The sequence below is a fragment of the Macrotis lagotis genome, chromosome 8 (assembly GCF_037893015.1).
Source record: "Macrotis lagotis isolate mMagLag1 chromosome 8, bilby.v1.9.chrom.fasta, whole genome shotgun sequence".
NCBI classification, from domain to species: domain Eukaryota; kingdom Metazoa; phylum Chordata; class Mammalia; order Peramelemorphia; family Peramelidae; genus Macrotis; species Macrotis lagotis.
The window spans coordinates 140,220,369-140,243,003 of record NC_133665.1 but is presented as its reverse complement, the minus strand read 5'-3'; the positions used below and the strand labels follow the sequence as shown (position 1 = coordinate 140,243,003).

Below are 22,635 nucleotides of genomic sequence, written 5' to 3'. Positions count from 1 at the left end.
ATTAAAACCTTAAATAAAAACCAAACTAAGGGTCGCAGCTGCTCCCAGGCCGGGGCCTGCTTCTGGCGCCAAGGGCCAGCCCGGACCTCGGCAGACGCTGCAGAGCAGGACAGTCCTTGGCCACGTGACGGAGCGCACGCTTCATCTCTGAGTGGATGGGCGGGGCTGAAGATGGGACACTGCGCGTGCGCGGCGACGGGCCTCTTTCCGGGGGCGGGCGGAAATACGTAGGGGTGACGTGTGAGCCCGTGAGCCGTGCGCCTGCGCAGTAGCACGGCGGGACGCGCCGGGCGGCTTCCGCTCTCTCGGTTGCCGGGGTGACGCGCCAGCGCTTGACCACCCGGGCAGGGGTAAGCTGGCCGCCGTTGGGCTCGAGCACCCGCGGGGGCGGGCGGAGGGTGGTCTCTGTGGCCGCGGAGCCGGAGCGGCCCGGAGAGGCCCCGGCGGCCGAGGGAGGCCACGTCCGAGCACTAGTGGACGAAGCTCCTGACGGGGGTCGGTTCTGAGAGACGCCGGGGCGCGCCGGGCCTCGGGGACTCCCCGCGCATGCGCCGGGCGGCCGCGGCGGCCTTTATGGAGCGGCCGGGACCCCCGGGCAGGCCCGGCGCTTGGCGCCCCTCTCCCGCCGGACCTGCCGAAGCCCCGACGAAAACCCCACCTTCCCTCCATTATTTACTTTAATAATATTACGTAATAATACAATAATACATGTTACATACACTATATACTATTTTTTGCATATGCATTAGTATAAGCAATATGTGCTATATTTTGCATACATATTATATACAATGTGTATTATATTTTACATATGTTATATACAATATATACTACATTTTGCATATGTAGTATATATAATATCTATATATACAGTTTATATATATACACACATACATGTGGGGAGAGAGGGAGAGAGAGCAGCATCCAGGGCCTCCCTGGTATATATTTGACTGCAGATTGTCTTCCCCATTAGATTCCAGCCCTTTGAGGACAGAGACTCTTTCCCTTTTTTCCCTTTTTTTAAAAAATAAATATCCCCCAGCATTGAGGGCAGCATAGGGCTTGTTGAAGAACCTTACCAAATGTTCCTTGATTGATGATTAGAGAGCAGAGGGGAGAGGTCTTGCAGCCTCCAGGTGGAAGCGGATGGGGACCCCCTCTTTGTACAAGTGGAGAAACTGAGGCCCCCAGAGTTTGTGAAATGACATCACCAATTCGTGTCTGAGATGAGATTTGAACTAGACTTTTCCTGATCGCAAGCAGAGGCTGGAGACTACCTTACCCCTCGTGGTGCTGGGTGGCGGAGTCCCGGAGTTGGGCCTTGAAGGAAAGAGGATGCAGGAAGGAGACTTGGGGAACTTGGAAGTAAAAGGTCAAAGTCATTGGGAGAGAAGAAGATGGAGCAGCTTGACTAGAATGTACCAGAAGCAACATAGAACGGGAAGAAGAGAACAAGACAGGTGTTAGCTCTGTTACTTGCTGCCTCTCTGCCTTCAGACGTTCCATGTCAAGGCTCCAACAAAGGCACCGCTATCTCACTTCCTTGCTCAGAAAACTTCAGAAGGCTCTCTGTTGCCTGTGGAGTAAAATCTCCTCTTCTTTATTTGGCATTCAGAGTCCTTCACAGAGTGCCTTGGCTCTCTCATTGCTGGTGCTTATTGCTCCCTCTTGCACTTTCCTTGTAGTCCACCCCACCCAATCCCTTTTCCCTCCATATTCCAGCTCCTGTCTCTGAGCCTGCTGGATTTCCCTCCCTCCTGTCTCTACCTCTCTGAATCCCGGCTCCCTGCAAGTCTCATCTCTTACCTTAAGCGAGGCTACAGCTTGTGAATGGGAACTTTCCTGGGCATGCTTTTATCAGAATACAAATGAAGGAAGAAAAAGACCAGCCCCTGGTCCCAAGGAGCTCCCAGGCCAATGGGGGAAACACTGGGCCCAACAAACTGTCTAAAGACCACCTCAGAGGGAGGGCACTAAGATTAATAAGGGTGGAAGAGACAGCCCCACTGCACTGGAGGGCAGAAAATGTACAGGGGGGGGAAGAGGAGTGAAATGGTGGAAGAAGCCAGATTATGAAGGGCTTTAAGAGCCAAAGAGAGGCTTTTATATTTGAGCCTAGAGACAATAAACTGGAGTTTATTCAGTAGGGGATCAATGCAATCAGACCTCTACTTTACAGCTATGTGGAGCATAGACTGGAGTGGGGTCTTAATGAGTACTTGTTAAATTATCAAACACATTCTACATACCAGAGACTTGGCTAGGTTCTTGGAACACAAAAAGCAAGTAGACCTTGCCCTCAAAAAGATTACACTTTATAGATAGAAAGCTATATAACAAATGGATTGAAATACATAGACAAGACATTCCCTCAATAGCAAATACTCAAAGGATGAATTGATGGCTATCAAATAAAGCTTTTAACAGCCATGTGAAAAATATTTCAATCACTAATAGTTGAAGAAATGCACATTGAAACTGTAGTTCCTACCTCATACCTATCAGATTATCAGATCTCAGGGTACCTAATGAGGTCATATTTTTTGATCAGACTGTTTCTAGGATTTGTTTTCTTGACTGAATTTTTGTTAGAAGGGTTTTGGTTTTGTTTGTTTTTAATGGGGGAAGAAGAATTGGAATATAAATAAGGTCATTGAAAAGAATGTTGTTGAACCATTTAAAAAAATACACAGAAAGGAAAAAAGAAAGCAGACCAGTAGGAGAACTTTAAAAGTTTACAAAATGAATTTTATACTTTAAATGGAAAAGTAAGATTCTTGTAATAGAGAGTTGTGATTTTAGCATATAAAAATGTACATTTTATTTGGCAATAAGTTCAGGACAAAAGTAACACTTAAAAATATTGGGGATCTTGGCCCCATTTCAGTCCTGTCCTACTCAATTTATTTAAATTTCAGTTTTTATTACTATAATCTGCTTAAGAATTTTATCCAGTCAAGTCCAAATTCAGCCTTTCATTCACTGCTCTTCAGTAATTATTCCACTCAAATATTTAGTCTATTCTTCTAATACTCTCCAATATAATTCCTCTATTCTAATTGGAAAAAATCTTTGTATCATCCCTGTCTCTTCCCTGACAAAAAATCCCAACATTTTCTTTTATGATTTTCCTTATGCCTGGAATGTTTTCCCCTCTCTTCAAAGCCTTATTTCTTTCATAGCCTACCATAGGACTCATATCCTTTGTGAAGTAAACTTTTCTTGTCTAATTTCAGTTCAATACAAGACAGCATGGAGGAGAAAAATCATCATGGGGACTTGAAGTCAGGGGATGAATTTGATTCAGAATTTAGCCTGTTCCCTTGTCAGTAAAAGAGGGCTAATATTTGTACTTAACTGCTTTATAGAGTTGTTGTTAGTTATAGGCATTTCATACGTATGGGTTATTATTGTTTTCATATTTTCTCTCCAGGTTTCCATGCATATAAAAATGAAACCTATATACATTTCCCCATGACAGAAGATATCATGCCAAATAGTAGTGATGAAATTATCTAATGCCATCATTATGTGTAGTACTATATTAGATCATCCCATCACTGTGCACTGATGCTGGTCAGTAAATATGATTGATTGTCTGATCTTCTTTTTCAGTTATCATTGGTTAAGGAGCTTTAGAAAATGGCAGAAGCAGTCTTTCATGCCCCAAAAAGGAAAAGAAGAATTTATGAGAGCTATGAATCACCATTCCCCATCCCTTTCTGTAAGGAGGATACACTTCAAAGAGATTTCAAAGTATACCGTGCTGAAATTATCAACAATAATGTAATTGTAAGGAATACAGAAGCTATTAAACAGTTATATGGTAGGGTAAGTATAAAGTATTTTAGTTCCTTTAAAGGGTATTTCATAACTTAGGCATATGGTGGCAGTAACCAGTTTGGAGATCTGCTTTGTAAAGATTTAAGAATTATAAAATCTACTATTATTTTTGGATGTTTTCCTAGTAATAGTGATGGTTTTAGGCCACATACATAATCAGTCTCCTCTTCCATTGTGATCAGTGGATTCTCCTTATTTGCCTTTCTCTAGAAGTAGATGATATGGTTATGTAAAATGAAACTTTTCTTAGAAAAACTAACTGATTTGTATGGGAATTGAAACTAATCTTGTTCTCCTTAACACTCTACTAATCAGCTGCGTTTAAAGCAACAATTTTTGCTTATCCATGAAAAATAAATTATCATAAAGATACAAGGATATCACAAGTAGATGTTTATCTCCTTTGAAAGCTTTACTATATAGCTTTTAACCAAAGCAGTAGCTTATTCCAAAGTTTAGATTTTTTTTTTTAGGTATTTGCAAGGCAAATGGGGTTAAGTGGCTTGCCCAAGGCCACACAGCTAGGTCATTATTAAGTGTCTGAGGCCGGATTTGAACTCAGGTACTCCTGACTTTAGGGCTGGTGCTCTATCCACCGAGCCACCTAGATGCCCCAGATGTTCCCTACTTTTAAATAAAGTGTGACTTATACAAAGTAGATTACCTATGGTGAAATCCTGAGTGTTCATTTGCTGTTGACTGTTTATTTGGATTTCAGCAGAACCACTGAAAAAGTGGGTCAAGGGGGTGGCTAGGTGGCTCAGTGGATAGAACACCAGCCCTGGAGTCAGGAGTACCTGAGTTCAAATCCGGCCTCAGACACTTAATAATGACCTAGCTGTGTGGCCTTGGGCAAGCCACTTAACCCCATTTGCCTTGCAAAAACCTAAAAAAAAAAAAAAAAAAAAAAAAGTGGTTCAAATGTTAAATGAGTGAAGCAGCAGAAATTAGAAACTATATTGTGAAAGCATGTCTGTCAGTTGTTCTGTTTTAACTAAATAATAGATCATTTAACATAAATTAATATTTATTTTCCCGAAAGGGTTATTTTGGAAAAGGCATTCTATCAAGAAGTCGACCAGACTTTAGTATTTCAGATCCTGCACTAGTTGCCAAATGGAAAGGTAAGCTGTTCATTCTTAGGTACTTTTGACTTTTATGAAGGTGTCTATGAGATGTTAGTTGCAGTTTTATTGCTCAAAAAAGGTTCACTTTAGGTCAGTTTTGCTAGAGAAGGCAGGTATTTGAAGTCATAGGATTATGTGTGTCCTTTTCATTCAAGAATTATTGTCATCAAAAACATTCTTTATAGTTTTAATCACAGTATATGTGCACATAATTGGTATGCATTACATGGTAAATTGATTAGGCATTTGCCTTTAAAATGAATTGGACAATATCCTTGTCCCAGATATCAGATTATTTATAAGCAATGATGAGACAGAAACTCATTAAAACAAACATTTTTATGTTATTATTCACTCTCTTAGATAAAGATGTAGAACATTTAGTAATTGTTGACTGTATGTCAGACACTGTGCTAAGTACTGGGTTTCTAGATACAAGCAAAAGAAATAATCCCTCCTTCAAGAATCTACTAAGGTGGGGGGTGGCTAGGTGGTGTAGTGGATAAAGCACCGGCCTTGGAGTCAGGAGTACCTGGGTTCAAATCCGGCCTCAGACACTTAATAATTACCTAGCTGTGATCTTGGGCAAGTCACTTAACCCCATTGCCTTGCAAAAACCAAAAACACAAAAACAAAAAAAGATTAGAAACAAAAGATTCTGTGTTTGTACTGCAGTGACCTCATTTTTAAACTTTGGGAAAATTAAATCTAGAATCAGTTTATGCCAAGAAAGAAAATAATTAAGGTTGTTGTGTGAGCTAATGAACTACATCAGGTGTTTTCATAATAAGTGACAGTGCAAGGAAGTTGTGGCATTGAAGAAGTTAATATTTCCCATGTAGATGAGGAAGAGCTCCCTCTCTTAGAATCTTTGGCCTCAAAGGGACCTTAGAGATCTTCTATTCCAAAGGGTGTTATACCACAGGCCACAACCTATGAGCCAAGAAGGGTTTTTACATTTTTTGTGTGATGATCAACTATGATACTTAGCTCTTCTCAGCAATACAGTGATCAAAGACATTTTTTTTTTTTGCAAGGCAAATGGGGTTAAGTGGCTTGCCCAAGGCCACACAGCTAGGTAATTATTAAGTGTCTGAGGCCGGATTTGAACCCAGGTACTCCTGACTCCAAGGCCGGTGCTTTATCCACTACACCACCTAGCCGCCCCAGTTTTTACATTTTTTAATAAAGTTATATTGTAGATAAAAATTTAGAAACCCTTCTTTGCTCCATAGTTGTACCAAGAGCAGACTGTGGGCTATTTGACCTCGCCTCCTGATTGGTTCCATGCCCTTATTCTAAAAATGGAAAAGTGGAGCCAAGAGAGGTTAAAAGATCTTAACCAGTAAGTGCCTTACCCAAGATCATACAGCTAGTTAGTGAGAAACCCGAGAATAGAACTTAAATCTCCTCTTTCTGATTGCATATCAGATTACTTTTTACTGTTTTAACATTTGTAAGTGTGCTAAGTGATAACGTGAACTAAGACTATATTAGTGTTGATAAGGCATTGGTGCAAGAAAAGAACATCAAATTAAAGTCAGGAAACACAAAAGAGCAATAGGATTTAGAGATAAAAGAGACCTTCTGACTGTCTAGTTCAATCTCATTTTACAAATGAAGACACTGTCCTGAAAAGGTTAATTGATTTGCTCAAGGTCAAAGAATAGTTGGACTGAAATTTGAACCCAGATCTCCTGATTCTAAATTCAGTATACTTTTCCCTCTATCCTACACTGCCTCACGTAGATTCTTGTCCAGGCTCTGCCAATTAATTCTGTAAACTTAAGCAAGTCATTTAGCTTCTTTGTCTCAGTTTACTCCTATAATTCAGTTTAATTCAGCTAACATTCTGTATGCAGAATAAGAATAGGAGATCTAAAATTACAAAGTACCATAACCACAAGTGGCTGTCCTTATGTAGCTTACAACATAGGAGAATATGTCAGGGATAGCTATAGTAAAAAATAATAAAAGTTTATTAGAAAGGTGGAAAACAAAGTGCTGAGGTCTTTATGGGGAATGATGGGTAAGAACTCAAAAGAAGCATCTAGGGACAGAAAAACATTCAGCATTCTATAAAGGAAGGAATTTACCAAGTGAACATCATGGTCATTTCCAGTTGTCAAACAGAAGGTATAAACTTGTCAAGCTTCTCTTTCTTATAAAAATTGCATTTAATTATTAACTTATGTTATTACAGATGCTAAGCTGGGCATGCCTATACTTACATCAAAGAGGTAAATCAATGATTTCTTTCCATTATATTGGTATATAATGTGGATTTAGGTCATTTTTCCAAAGATTGAAGTAGGAAAGAGGGTAACAGCATATGTGTTCTTGAAAAATGTTCTAAATTGAAATTATTTGATTTAAGTTGGTTTAAATGCCTGGCACTGTGTATAACCTTATGGTAAATCCTTTAGTAAAGCATGAATTCTCTTTAAACTTAACATGTTTTGTAGGTTCCAGAGACTTGAACCCACTAGACTGGCAGATCTCTCTTTTTTCTCTTCCTCTGCCCTAGTGGATAGAGCACTGGCCTTGGAGTCAGGAGGATGGGAGTTTGAATCTGGACTCAGACACTTGACACCTGCTGGCTGTGTGACCTTGGGCAAGTCACTTAACCCTGATTGCCTTACATCCAAGGCCATCTCCAGCTGTCCTGATTCATATCTGGTGGAGAGAGTGAGGCCATGACAAGCCCATAAATTGGATATGAGTGAGAGGAGGCTGTGCTAAGTCACCAGCCTCACTTTCTCCACCAGATATTCCCCCCACTCTCCACTTGCAACCACCTGCATTTGTAGATTCATAGAATTTAAAGATGAAAAGGATCTTAGAAATCATATACTCCAACCTCCCTCATTTTACATATGAAGAAACTGATGTCTAAGGAGGTCATCATTTGCCTAATCACAAACCATCTTGTCTGACTTGTAGTACAGTATACTTAGTTTGAATCTGCTTCTCATCCCTCCTCATTGTGACTTCTAAATGACATTCTTCCCTCTTTTTCCATTGTTTTTTGTATCCTTTCGCTCCTAAAGCATTTCTTATCATTTGAAGATGGAAAACTTTAGTTTTTACAGTCATCCCCAGTCAATAAGAACATTCCTTTCTTCTGGTTTGTGTTATAGCACGTCTTTGGTCATGTTCTTACTCTTTTCCTCTGCTGTCATCATTAAAGTTCTGTTCAAAGTCTTTCATTGTTTATGTGTTAGTCTAATCTCCCCAAGCATAATTTATGTTCCTCATTGGCAAAAGTCATAGTCTTCTTCTCTTCTATTAACTTCTTGCAATGCTTGACAAATATTAGAAGTATAGTAGAATTTTTTTTAATTGCCAAGACAGCTACAATTAACTAGAAAGTTGTAATGAGGGGGGTGGCTAGGTGGCGTAGTGGATAAATCACCAGCCTTGGAGTCAGGAGTACCTGGGTTCAGATCCGGTCTCAGACACTTAATAATTACCTAGGTGTGTGGCCTTGGGCAAGCCACTTAACCCCATTTGCCTTGCAAAAAAAAAAACCAACCCTAAAAAAAAACAACAAAAAAAGAAAGTTGTAATGAACTCTTTCTGGCCCTTCTCTTCACCATGGAGGAATACCTGTCCATGTGGCCACTGTGCAACTGTACATTTATAACCAAGACCTGTACACCTCAAGGTGATCAGACAAGAGCTCATCACCCAGATCAAAGCATGTGGCAGGCCAAGGGGACCTGGCTCCACGAATCAGGGCCCACTCCTAGGTGGCTCCCCTCCTTGAGCAAGAAGCCATCATCAGGTGATGTCCCTATCCATTCTGGAAGTGGTAGGAACTAAAAAAGTGTGAAGGCAGACTCCTATTAAGGCCAAATAAAAGAAGGTGAAGGCATATAACTGATAATTTGTCATTGTAGTGTCCAGGCAAGGTGAAGGGCCCTGAGGCTGATTCCTAAACTCCAAACGTATCCATGTCTCCCCAGTAAAGCTGCTACAGCTGTGCAAAAATGTTATAATGAATCTAATTGGACTGGGTGGAGACCAGATTAGTACTTAATTATTGGGGAATATTTTTTGTACCCTTCACAAAGTAAGTGGGGAATGCTCATGTCCCACCTCAAGGTTCTAGAACTTAGTGTTTTTTTTCTTTTTAACCCAATGGGGTAGGAAAGACAGGTGTTTTTTTTTCTCCTTTGTAAGGAAACAAGATACAGAAAGGTTAAGTCATTTGCCCAAAGGTATAGTACCAAGGTCAAAACAGAATCCAGGTCTTCCAATCCAATTCTCTTTATACTGCACCACACCATTCCTCTCTTTTTACAGTAGTTAATAAATATTAACTGCTTTGCATCCATTGATTCAAATGATTTTATTTAAGGCTACTTTTTAAAAAAAATTGTTATTCCTTTTTAATTATTTAGAGAAAACAATCTCTTTATCTTAGATGTGAAATCCTCTGCTCAAGTTGAAGTTATTATAGAACTCTTTGATCAAAGATTTTAAGTTATTCTTTAAATTTAGTTATATTTTAACAACTTTTCCTAAAGAGCAGAATCTCATTTTTCTGTAGTATCCAGTTTACAAATCACTTTAACAACTATCATCATTTAATTATAAACTTTATTGAGCTTATTGAAAATGAGAAGGCACACTACTAAATGATGAGAAATGGGGGCAGTAGTATTGTTTGTTTTGTTGATTTTTCAAGATTAAAAACTTTTAGTATCATACTAATGACGTTTCCATCATATAGGTACCAGCGTGGTGTAACATGGGCAGCAAATCTCATGCAAAGACAAGGGCAGGAGGAAAGTTCAGTTCACAAAATTCTTGAGGATTATACAAAACCACTTGAATTTCCTAAAGAAGACCAACAAAATAATGAACTTAACCATAAGTTAGATCGAGATATAGAAAATGTAGAACGTAAAGCAAAACTTTTAGTCACAAATGGAGATTCTGTCAAGCCAGATACAGAAAATGAGAGCCAAAGCTCAAGCCCTGAGAACATGGAGTGCACAGAGTGTTCTGCACATGATCCATTAGCTAAATATGCCTCTGACGAACAAAAGTCAAGGAGCAGTGATGCTTTTGGTCAAACACACTATCTCACAAATGGAGATTTTGTTACCCTTGACTGTGAGCCTGAAGACTGTGTTGAACAGAAGCATCTTATATTTGCCACAGATAGAGAATGTGATCATGAGTATGTGCTTGTTCAAGAGACAACAAATTGTTTAGATGATGAAGAGGAAACCACAGATGAAAAAGTAAGTGTGAGACTAAAGGTATTTGAGTACAGTTTAAATCAATTTAATTTTTAAACTAACTTAAATTTTAGTCTAACAGTTAAGAGGCAGTATGGGGTAATTTAGACCAATGATGCCACCCTCAAATACATGCCATTAAGCATTAAGCCATATAAGGATTCCTGCCGGTATCAACTGACTTAGAAAAAACCACATTTAACATTATCTATATTCTCTTATATTTATATTTGTTTTGTTAAATGTTTCCCATTTTCATTTTAGTCTGGTTTCTGGTATTTGAGATCTTTGGTTGAGAGAAAGAGATGACCTCAGAGTCAGGAAGACTCTAGTTCAAGTCTCACTTCTTATATATACTGACTTTGTAGTTCAGAACAGGTCAATTAGCTTCACACATCCCCATGCAACTTTCTTTACCTATAAATTAATATAGACCAGCATTTGTAGAGTACTTTATCTCAGTTTGTTTTTAAAATGACCCAGGGCTATTGTTATTCCCATCTTATAGATGAGGAAACCAAGGCAGGCAGAGGTTAAGTAACTTACTGAGGGTCACACAGCTGGAAAGGGTTTGAGACTGGATTTGAATTCAGATCTTCTTGACTCTAGACCCTGTGCACTATCCTATGCTCTCTAGTCCTCTGAGTAGCAGAGAAGGTACAAGTTGGCCTTGATAGAGGAGTCCCTCGATGTGGGAAGTGCTCCTCCATCGATGATAGCCCAGGCCCTTTAGTAGTGATGCACTCCCATTGATAGAGCACTTTAGAGTTTACATACATTTTTTTTTTGGATGACCTGTAGTTCAAGTATTACTATTCCAGGGTACAAGTGAAGCTTATTGTAGCAGACAGAGGATGGACAGGTCTTGGAAACAGGAAGGTCCTCTGGCGACTTTTTTGCTGTGTGACCCTGGGTGAGCCTTTACTTCTGGGCCTCAGTGCCCTCCCTCATGTGTAAAATGAGGGGGTTAGATTGAATTACCTCCATGGTCCCTTCTTGCTCTAAATCTGTGCTTCCTTATTTGTAGAAGTCAAGGAGCCCTGTCAAGACCCCACACCTCGTCATGGTCAAAAGCTGGACTCATCCCTACAGCTCCTGATGTTGAGCATTTCTGCTATTGCTGTTCTTCCTCATTCTTCCAGTAAAAATAGATAGGCGACATATATATATATATATATATATATCATGTGGTCACAGCAAAGATGAGATGCAGCACATCCCCAGAGACCCCAGTGCAGTGACCTTTAGAATTACTTACAATGTAAATAGTATAAGATGAAGAGTCTATATTTGAATAATTAGATTGTTTTCATAAATGCATTTTTTAAAAACTCATTTGTAAGCCAGTCACATAACAACACTGCAAGTTTAAGAGAAAATAAGGAAATGAACCTGTTTAATCTTAATATGTTTAAGATTGGTCAACACATGATTTATTTTATCTCCAGGTGGTCACAAAAGAAAAGCTAGTGTGCAGAAGAAATCCTTATAGGATCTTTGAGTACTTACAACTCAGCCTAGAAGAGGTATTGTTTTTTATTACGATAAATAATTTCTCCTGCTCTCAGTGAGACCCTCATTGTGTGGCAGGGGCTGCCTCCACACAGTACTTCCTGCCTCCATCCTTTCATTTTCCACTTGGCTGCACTACTCTGGGACTTTTCTGGTTTCTCCTCCAGGCCCCTACACTGGCTTCCTTTCCTTCATATACTCCTCCCGCCCCTATCTTTTTCCAGCTGTCTGGACTATTCTTTTTTAAATTCATATCCCAAGCCCTTAGGACAGTGTCAGACACATAGTACGAACTTTATAAATGTTTATTGACTCCTTCTTTACTTTGAATAACAATTTCATGTTAAAGTGTTTTTCTGTAAACTGCTTGTTTTCTTCAGTGACTGGTTGTCTTATCGTATGATCATTTATGTGCATGTTGGCACTCCAATGTGTCTACTCATGTTGAACTTAGAGATACCCTTTTCTCTTGTGCCCTCCTGCTCTGCCAATCCAAGTCTCACCCATTCTTCAAGGCCCAATTCAGTTCCAGTCTCCAAAGCTTCCTCATCTATGCTAGCCCAGGGTGATAATCCTTCTAACTGAATTGCTCTAGCACATAGCATTTCAAAACCATTCTTAGTGTTTTGTGATTTCTATAAATATTCATAAATAGAGACTAGAGATAGATAACATGTTATCTGTATGTATAATATCTTTCTCCCTATATCATAAATTTCTTGAACTGGCTCTTGAAGAGCAAATTTTAAACTTGTCCTCACAGTGCTGGACACATAATTGGCATTCAATAAAGACTCAAATTAACTTTCCTTAATGTATTTTCCTAAAAAAAGGAAAAAAATTGTAAACAACTCCCAATTTTAGACTTTCCTGGTGCCAGCAAATAAGGTATCTTAGAGATTATCCAGTGTAACACTTCATTTACAAACGAGGCCAGGAATTACTTTCTAATATTGTTGCCATTTAGTCATTTGAATTGTGTCCATCTCTTCAAGACCTCATTAGGATTTTCTTGGCAGGGAGACTTCATTCAGTTTGTCATTTCCTTCTCCAGCTCCTTTTATATAAGGAACCTGAGGTAAACAGGGTGTAATGACTTGCTCAGGTTACACAAAGCTGATAAGTTTCTGAGTCTGCATTTGAATTCAGGTCTTCCCGATGCCACACCTGGTTTATATTGGGTCACCTAGCTGTCCTACTTACATTCTAGAGAAGCTAAAATATTAACTGAAGTCACATACAGGTGAAGATAAAAAAAAAATAAAGACTTTTTTCAGCCTTCTGTCAGCAATTTTGATCTCTGAAAGCTATTGCAGTAACCTGAGAATAGGTAATGATATTTCCTCTTGATGGCAAAAAGTGATCTTATTTCACTTGAGGTATGATATATGTGTGAGCAGCAGTAGTTGCTTCTTTTGTTTCAAGAAGCATCTAGAGTGATAGGAATTGGGGGTGGCTAGGTGGTGCAGTGGATAGAGCACCAGCCCTGGAGTCAGGAGTACCTGAGTTCAAATCCGGCCTCAAATACTTAATAATTATCTAGCTGTGTGGCCTTGGGCAAACCATTTAACCCCATTTTCCTTGCAAAAACCTAAAAAAAAAAATAGAGTGATGGGAATTACTGTTTTCTCCTGTTGTCCAAATAAGAAATGGTAGCAGCTAAAGAATTAAATTGGCCCATATTTCTGGAAGCAATATGTCTTTTTATAGTATTTCACTAATATTAATCTTATAAGAGTACATATTAAAACCTTATCTGTACTCTCAATTTTTAATTTTGTTTTGGCAAATGTCTTGTCCATTAATTACTATAGTATAGCATTTGTACAAGTTAGAGTTTCCCAAAACGTCTCTTGTAAATTTTTGGAGCTCTTATGGCCAGCAGTATAGATTATTCTTGGCTAGCTTTATTAGTTTGCCAATTTCATTTGGGAATTATATTGATATGGTTCCAAAAGCCACTTAGAATAGGAGCAGGAGGAAACTCAATGCTATTTGATCCATGAAAGCTTCATACAAATGAAGTGCTGCCTGGATTGTCATTTCTTTGGGAACCACTCTGGCTATGCTGTTCCAAAACCAGACTCTAAAAAATAATTCACTAATCTATGTATTTCTGAAGAGTATGGTTTGCTTTGCTTTTGCTTTTTGCTGAATAATATTTGTCTTCAAAAGGGTCTTATTAAAACAAAAAACTAGGTTTTATTTGAAGAAAAATCTTAGAACAATGAAATAGATTTTACTTTCAATATCACTTCATTGTAGAATTCTATCTACTCACCCTAGTACCAAAAAAAAAATAGTACCCTAGTACCAATACTTCTCACGTAAACTCTAGCTGTAGCTTTCTCATTGGTCTCCCTTCTTCTAGTCTCTCCCCATTCTAATCCATTCTCCACACAACTGCCAAAATAATCTTCCTAAGGGTTGGGTAGGAATTACATTTATTTTATATAAAATGAAATGATTTCCCTTTAAGGAAGCAAGAGGATCATTCTCAGGATTTTGATGAATTCATAGGACTAGAAGTATAAAAAGTTCTGCTTATTGGAATTTGGTCTTTCTGAAGCCTAGTAGAATTCCTGCTTTCCAAGAGAGTCTTTATGATCCAGCATTGTTGTCCTAGTGAATGAAAAGGCAAAAGGGAGCAGCATCTATTTTTGATTAACCTTATCCATTTTTTAGACTTTGGGCATATATCAGTAGTTTATAACAGAACCACACCTGGAATAATCTGGATTCTCTAACCAAGGAATTCCCCAAAACTGAAAATGGTTTAGAATGTTCTTGGATTTAATATCCTACCCCTTGGTGGGTGGCCAGGCCCTTTCAGAAATGCATTATCTCTATATAGCAGTGGATATCAGGATCTCAGGAAGTGGAGTATTTTTCTTTTTCTTTTTTTTTTAGGTTTTTGCAAGGCAAATGGGGTTAAGTGGCTTGCCCAAGGCCACACAGCTAGGTAATTATTAAGTGTCTGAGGCCGGATTTGAACTCAGGTACTACTGACTCCATGGCCGGTGCTCTATCCACTATGCCACCTAGCCACCCCTGGAAGTGGAGTATTTTTCAGTCAAGTCTCTGTTCATCACTTGTGACAAAATAGAGAATTCAAATTACTTTGGAGAAAGATGAAAAAGTATATATTTAAGATAATCTAGTCAAGAAATGATGAAGACCCAAACTAAGATGGCAGCTATATAAGTGAAGAGAAGGGGTCCTGTGCTAGAAATACTAACTTGCTAAAAATAGAAACAGCAAGATTTGGCAAATGACTTGGATGGATGTGTGTGAGGAATATAAACTAATATCACAGTTAAAAATTTGGGTGACTGGAAGGATCTTAGTGACTTCAAGAACTGGGAAAGTGATCAAGAAAATTGGATTTGGCAATATTTCATATACATTGATAAAGTCTTGGATTATTTAGAGCTATAATTGTTACTTTATAGCTATATTAAAATTTGGGCTCAGATTAAGTGATTACTGGGGTTATAGATAATATATGCTGCTTGAAATAAAACAGTTTCTGAAGAACTCAAGTGAAAGTAGCACTTGGACCTAAGCTGAGCAAAAATTGGACATTAACCATGCTCTAAGTACTGTGTCATATCCAATGATTCCATAATAAATTTTACTAAGTTCTACCAGGCAAAAATGATTGAAGAGAGGGGCAGTTGGGTTGCACAGCAGATAAAGCACTGGCCCTGGAGTCAGGAGTACCTGAGTTCAAATTTGACCTCAGACACTTAATAATTACCTAGCCGTGTGGCTTTGGGCAAGCCACTTAACCCCATTTGCCTTGCAAAAACCCTAAAAAAAAATGATTGAAGAGGAATTTGTTGAGTCCAATTATGCAACTATAAGAAAGAAAAATGACTTGAATATTTTAGAAAAAAACCTTTTTTCCTCTATTTTCTTCTTGAACATCCCATGAAACTTTGTGTATGCGAAAAGCAGTTTTTACATGTGATTTGTAGCATGTGAGGGAAAAGAAGCCAGTGTGCATTTTTTCAAGATTTCTCATTGAAAAAAATATAACATTATACAAATGTTTTATACACAGTGTCTAACACATAATTTAGAAGTTCTTTATAAAGCTTTTGGAAACTATTAAGATTAATTTACAAATATCCAATAGTTTAAGGGTGATTCAAAGCTTTATATTGAGTTTGGACTCAAAGGGGAAAGAAGAACCTTTAAAATAATTAATTTCCATGAATTCAATGTTATATTTTAATCAATACCTTTTACTTCTTTATTTTCAGGCATTTTTCTTAGTCTATGCTTTGGGGTGTTTAAATATTTACCATGAGGAGGTAAGGTCTTTTTGTAGTTCCATTATGCTTATAATTTTCATCATTATATAAACTTCTGCACTGTTCATCTTCTTTTTGCTTTTATACAACCATCTGTCTGATTTACACTCAACATATTTGGCATTCCCTCCCCAAGCAGCATTGGTCTGATAACCAAACTTTGGTGTCAGAAGCTAAAGTTGGTATTTCAGGCTCACTCTTCTAAGAATTGAAACAAGTTGTTTTTAACCTAGCATTGCTGAGGATGACCTCAGAATAGGCAATCTAAATTTTTTTTAGAAAGAAAAATTATAGGATAATAAATCAGAAGTTATTGGTCTGTTCTTTATTTCTAAAAAAATTTTAGTTTATGAATCTTTTTAAGAAATAAAATAGTAGGGGCAGCTAGGTAGCACAATGGATAGAGTACTGGCCCTGGAGTCAGGAGTACCTGCGTTCAAATCTGGCCTCAGACACTTAATAATTACCTAGCTGTGTGGCCTTGGGCAAGCCACTTAACTCCGTTTGCCTTGCAAAAACCTAATAAAATAAAATAGTAGTATGCAAGTGTACCTTTGTGCCTCCCAATTGATTCATTCTAGTGTTGGAGTTTAAGATTTAAACCATAAACCAAGTTATCCTGAGTACTGTAAATAGTTGGTTCTTTGAAAAATATTACATTAAATAGAAAGGAAGCATTTAGTCCTGGTGGAACAACTAATTGTAGCAAAATTTCAACAAACTTTCATATTTCATGTTAGGGTTTATAAAGACAATGTTTCAAATTGTCAATAATAATATTATGCATGATATATTTCAATTTAATAAACATTTAGCATCTAGTATGTGACAAGCATTCTATATTTGTATTCATTTTCTGGAGGCCAAATTTCTGTTGGGTAGGCTAACCTTCTAAAGAATGGACATGAATTCTAAAGCTATTGAACCAGAAGCATATGGGGCATTGTACATTGTAGGCCCTTACTAAAAGTTTGAATGAATAAATGAATACAAACTGAAGTAATAAACTAATCTAGTGGTTCTGTCTAATCTCAAATTATATAATTTTAAGTGCATTTTTATATAAACATGTTCTTGTGAACCTTTTAAACAACTATGGCAGTACTTAATAACATAATTATAGAGCACTTGAGAATTTTTAGTTGTTAGCATTATGGGGAAATTATATTGTCTTTCTTATGATCTTAGGATCCTTTAACAATATTGAAACTCTGGGAAGCTTTTCATCTAATTCAGCCCACATTCAGAACAACGTATGTGGCATACCACTACTTCCGGAGTAAGGGATGGGTGCCCAAAGTGGGACTCAAGTATGGAACAGATTTCTGTAAGTACTATTGGGTTGGCTTTTATAAAAAAGAATTTTTTGCTAAATAATGGTTATCAAATACTAAAACCAAAATAGGTTAGGGCATTTGCTTCCTTGTAATCTACAAATATAGACACCTTTCCCCCTCCATCCCCTTTCCTTCAGTTGGTTAGCCATCTGGATTTTCTGAATATGTGATAGAGGGAGGGAAAGACATTGCATAAGAGATAAAAGAAGCATTGGGCACTAGAGCAAGGAACTTTGGACTTGTAGTCTAGAAGCCTGTATTGTTGACCCAACTCTGACATTTACTAAGTCTTGGAGCAAGTCACTTTAAACTTTCTACTTTTGAAAAATGTGTATGATAATAGTTACAGTTCCAGTCATACAGAATTATTGTATAAAAAGTTCTCTATAAACCTTAAATCATCATAAGTGTCCTCTTTTTCTGTGTTGTGTCTCATTTTATGTAAATCTCTTCACCACTCTATTTACAGGATGATGAAGTCAGAGATGTAGAACTGGAAGAGATTTTAGAAACTTTATAGTCCATCCCCTTAATTTTTACAAATAAGAAAACAGGCCCAAAGAAATTATGACTTGCCCACGAAGACATAGGTATTAAGTGGCAGAATAAGGATTCAAACCCAGTTTCTATTTTTCCACTGGCTAGTCTTTTTGTTTGTTTGGGTTTTTTAGGTTTTTGCAAGGCAAACAGGGTTAAGTGGCTTGCCCAAGGCCAAACAGCTAGGTAATTATTAAGTGTCTGAGACCAGATTTGAACCCAGGTACTCTTGACTCCAGGGCTGGTGCTTTATCCACTACGCCACCTAGCCGCCCCATGGCTAGTCTTTCAAATGGGGTATTCTGTTTCTTGGTTCTGAGACTTAGGAGTCTGATAAGTTATTGAAACTGTCTAAGTTTTAGGTCTCTTATCTGTCAAATGGAGATAATAATGCCAGACTTCATTCACATAGTTATTTGTGTGGTCAAATAGTGTAAGACACGAAAATTTATTGAAAAGCCTCCCAACTCTGTCACAGGCTTCTGTTATCTATTAAAGACTTTAAAAAATTCTTAATTCTTTCCATTGGAGTAGTGAAATACTCCTTTTGGTTGTCTGATTTTGAAATAAGATTTTTTCATGAGTTTATTCTTTTATTTCCTCACTTGGAATTTGAATTGCCTATCTGATGTAGGACTGTTTTGATTTTCACCACGATTGATCATTTTTAGCTTGAGATTTATTCATCAGCTTTCCAAAGAATTATGTTGGCTGCAAGCTGCCTGCCTAACTTTAAATAGTTGATATCTAATGTCATTGGTCTTCACTGGAATACTGCCCATTCTCTTCCCTATTTTCCTGTAGGAATAAACTACTCTGTGGTATATTTTCATTTCTTAGTCTTTTCAATTGCCAAATCCTTCTTTAGTTTTGTCATTGAAAGGTTAAAATTGAAAAGGGATTTTTTCCAGTTGACAAAAGAAAAGATAATGCATCAGGAACTTGCAAATATTGAGATATGATATCTTGACTCTTTGTGGACGATATATATATATATATATATATATATATATATATGCTAAAGGATTATGTGGGGAACCTTATTTAGGAAGCACATTTTTATTGTATACTCTGTATCAAAAAACACAGATGATCTTGTCTCTAATTATGTCTTTTCTAATGATTTAGTGCAGAATAAAGTTTTATTGGTAGTCTTTCCAAGTGTCCTTTCAACTGTTTTCCTGAGGATTGATGTTGCTGGACCTCCAGTCAAATCAATAAACATTCCAGTATTTATAGGCTAATACTTTATCTTTTGAAGTAATTAGTAATAAGTTATATAAATCTCTAGTTGCCTTTTGATCTCTTTTTTGATGTTATTTTGTTTTTTTCCAATCACATGCAAAGTAGTTTTCAACATTGATCTTTTTTGTAAATCTTGGAGTTCCACATTTTTCTACCTCCTTCCCTTCCCTCCCCATCCTGTGACGCAAGTAATCTGATATGTTATACTTGTACAGTCATGTTTAACATATTTCCATATTATGTTGTAAAAGTAAAATGATAACCAATGGAAAAAGCCTCTTACTCTCCCAATTAGTCAAATAAACTTAGGCAGTCTTAAAAATAGGCTTTCCCCGATCTTCTAGGTTAGGGTCCTTTGACACGTTTTTAATGAGAGCTAATTGATGTTATCATGGTCCTGTCTGATACTAAATGGTATGATGATGGATATATGATTTTTCCCAAGCACCTTTTCTATATTGGAATTTGGTTGCCAAGACTTACTCAATGGAAACATAGTATATCTTCAGTTAACAAGAACATTCTACTCCGTAGCCATCCTGGGTCACATAACCAAGTTTGCTATAACAAAAATACATAAGTAGTTATATGGGTAATTAAAAATAGCAGATATTCATATGCAAATAGTTTTTAACCATTTTAGGTGGATATTTTGTGGGGTTTTTTGGAATTTTGTTTGTATACATAACTGCATTTTGCTTGAGTGATAAGAAGAAACAAATATAAAATGAGTCATCAGAAAAAATCCCTGGAAAAACGAATCCAGGATAGTGGGTTAGAGGCTTGACACTCAACATTCTCCTCCAAGTCATCTGATCTCTCTTGCCATTCTCCTCCAAACAGCTTAAAATAATGCCTCACATCATATTTTGTAGAGCAGAGGCAACAAAAGTTTCGGTGAGGCATTTTTCTAACCTATGAAAACTTAAAAGGTCTATGGCATGGCGTAGAAGTCTGTTCAAAGTGTAGTAAAAGCAGCAACAACCTTGGGAGCTCTTAGCCTAGAGACAAGAAGGAGGTTAGACAACTGGTTAGAAAGGGTTAGACCCTTTGCTGACATTGGGTGCAGCTCTCACTGACTGGCAACTCCATAGCCTATTGAAGTTCTGGATTGCAGTTCAAGAGCCAAAAGGAATACTAGCATTTATAGCTTCAGGGAAGCTAGGGCCCTTTTCTAGGTAAAGATCAGAATGTACAACAGCTACAGTGACCACACTTCTCCCCTAATCATACTACCTTGGAAGCACCTCACTCTGAAAATAGCAACACAAGGGGTAGTTAGGTGGCACAGTGGATAGAGCAGTACCCCTGGAGTCAGGAGTTCCTGAGTTCAAATCTGGCCTCAGTCACTTAATAATTACCTAGCTGTGTGACCTTGGGTATGTCACTTTAACCCCATTGCCTTGCAAAAACCAAAAAAAGGAAAAAAGCACGAAAAAGTCTGAAGCTTGGGACAGCACCTCCTCACCCCCAAGATGAGCAAAGCCCAACTTTAATATAAAATTCCAAGTCAAGAAATAAACTGGGGAAATGAGCAAACAGCTGAAAAAGAATTTGACCAGAAAACATTATTCTGGTGATTGGGAAGACCAAGCAAGACTCAGAAGGACAACAATGTGAAAACTACAAAATCTCAATAGTAATTGGACATAAGCTCATAAGAATTCCTGAAGAGTTAAAGAGAAAAATAGGAGTGGTAAAGGAAAAAAATGGAAAAAGAAAATGATGCAAAAAATTTTTGGAAAAAGAATTAACGGGGCGGCTAGGTGGCGCAGTGGATAAAGCACTGGCCCTGGAGTCAGGAGTACCTGGGTTCAAATCCGGTCTCAGATACTTAATAATTACTTAGCTGTGTGGCCTTGGGCAAGCCACTTAACCCCATTTGCCTTGCAAAAACCTAAAAAAAAGAGAGAACTGAGTCAAATATATAAAAATATAAATCATTCCTCAATTGATAAATGGTTAAAAGATATGAACAGGCAGTTTTCAGATGAAAAAATTAAAATAACTAGGAAAAATATTCTAAGTCACTATTAATTAGAGAAATGAAACTTCATTAAAGTCTCACCTCACAACTATCAGATTGGCTAATACTGCAGAAAAGGTAAATGATAAAAGTTGGAGGGAATGTGGGAAAATTGTGATACTAATGCATTATTGGTAGATTTGGAAACAGATCATTCTGAAGAGCATTTTGGAATTATGTCCAAAGGGCAATAAAATTATGTATACCCCTATCCAGCAATACTACTATAACTATCGCAGAGAGAGATCACAAAAAAGGCTAAAAGACCCATGTACAAAAATATTCTTACAGCTCTTTTTGTGGTGATACAGAATTGGAAATTGAAGGATTGTCCATTGAACAAAGTGTGGTATATGAATGTAATGGAATATTATTGTTCTGTAAGAAATGAGAAATGGGGCAGCTAGATGCCGCAGTGGATAGAGCACTGACTCTGGAGGAGTCCCTGAGTTCAAATCCGGCCTCAGACACTTAATAATTACCTAGCTGTGTGGCCTTGGGCAAGCCACTTAACCCCATTTGCCTTGCAAAAACCTAAAAAAAAAATTAGAAATGTAGTTGTCCACAGGCCTTAACCTTGAAATAATTGAGGTCGCGGTGGGGAGGGGGGGAGGAGATGTCCCAAAAACCCTCAAAAAAAGCTTGGGAAAGTGTGTCTCCCCCCCCCAGAACAGAGTAATAAGTGTGCCCTCAATGGTGACTCAGAGAGGAAATAACATACACACTCAATAGAGTGTAAGTGATAGAAGAGAGGGAAGATTGTGGGAGAGAGTATTCAGATATGATACCGTTTTGAGGAGGGATAGGGTGAAAGGAGAGAGAAAAGAATAAATGGGGGTAGGTAGGTAGGAAGGAATAGGAAGAAGGGAAATATCACTAGTAATAGCATCTATGGGAAAAATATTGAAGCAACTTCTCTGATGGACTTATGATAAAGAATGCAGCTCATCCCAGAAACAAAGCTGATGGTATCTGAACACAGCCTGAAGTACACTGTTTTTTCTCTCACTTGATTTTTCTGTAGGTTTGTCTGTCTGTGGGAGGGAAGGGGGGGGGCGGTTTATGTTTAGTTTTATAACAAGACAGTTGTAGTCATGTGAAAATAAATGAGGGGAAAAAAGAATGATGAGCAGGCAGGTAGATTTCTGAAAAACCTGGAAAGATTTACATGTACTGAAGTTGATTAAAGTGGGCAGGAGAACCAAGAGAACATTGTACCCTTCAGCAGTAACATGTGATGATCAATTATGATAGTTAGATCTTGTCAACAAAATCCATGATGAAAAACAATTTTTTTTATTAAAAATTTTATTTATTTTGAGTTTTACAGTTTTCCCCCCAATCTTACTTCCCTCTCCCCCCCCCCCCACCACGGAAAGCAATCTATCAGTCTTTACTTTATTTCCATGTTGTACATTGATCCAAATTGAGTGTGAT

The 22,635-nt window shown here is 37.8% G+C and overlaps 1 protein-coding gene across 3 annotated transcripts in view; it reads left to right on the top strand.

Moving 5' to 3' along the window:
- Nucleotides 1–245: 245 nt before the first annotated feature.
- TSEN2 (tRNA splicing endonuclease subunit 2) overlaps nt 246–22,635 on the top strand; it is a 42,025-nt gene continuing 19,635 nt past the window's right edge. For all 3 annotated transcript variants that reach the window (XR_012470985.1, XR_012470986.1, XM_074198538.1), the window contains exons 1-8: nt 246–350; nt 3,616–3,831; nt 4,886–4,967; nt 7,174–7,210; nt 9,709–10,225; nt 11,671–11,748; nt 16,003–16,053; nt 17,242–17,380. Coding sequence is in view for 1 of the 3 variants with exons in the window: in XM_074198538.1 (XP_074054639.1) it covers nt 3,643–3,831; nt 4,886–4,967; nt 7,174–7,210; nt 9,709–10,225; nt 11,671–11,748; nt 16,003–16,053; nt 17,242–17,380 (1,093 nt within the window). In the remaining 2 variants the exon portion in view is untranslated. The remainder of the gene's footprint in view (nt 351–3,615; nt 3,832–4,885; nt 4,968–7,173; nt 7,211–9,708; nt 10,226–11,670; nt 11,749–16,002; nt 16,054–17,241; nt 17,381–22,635) is intronic.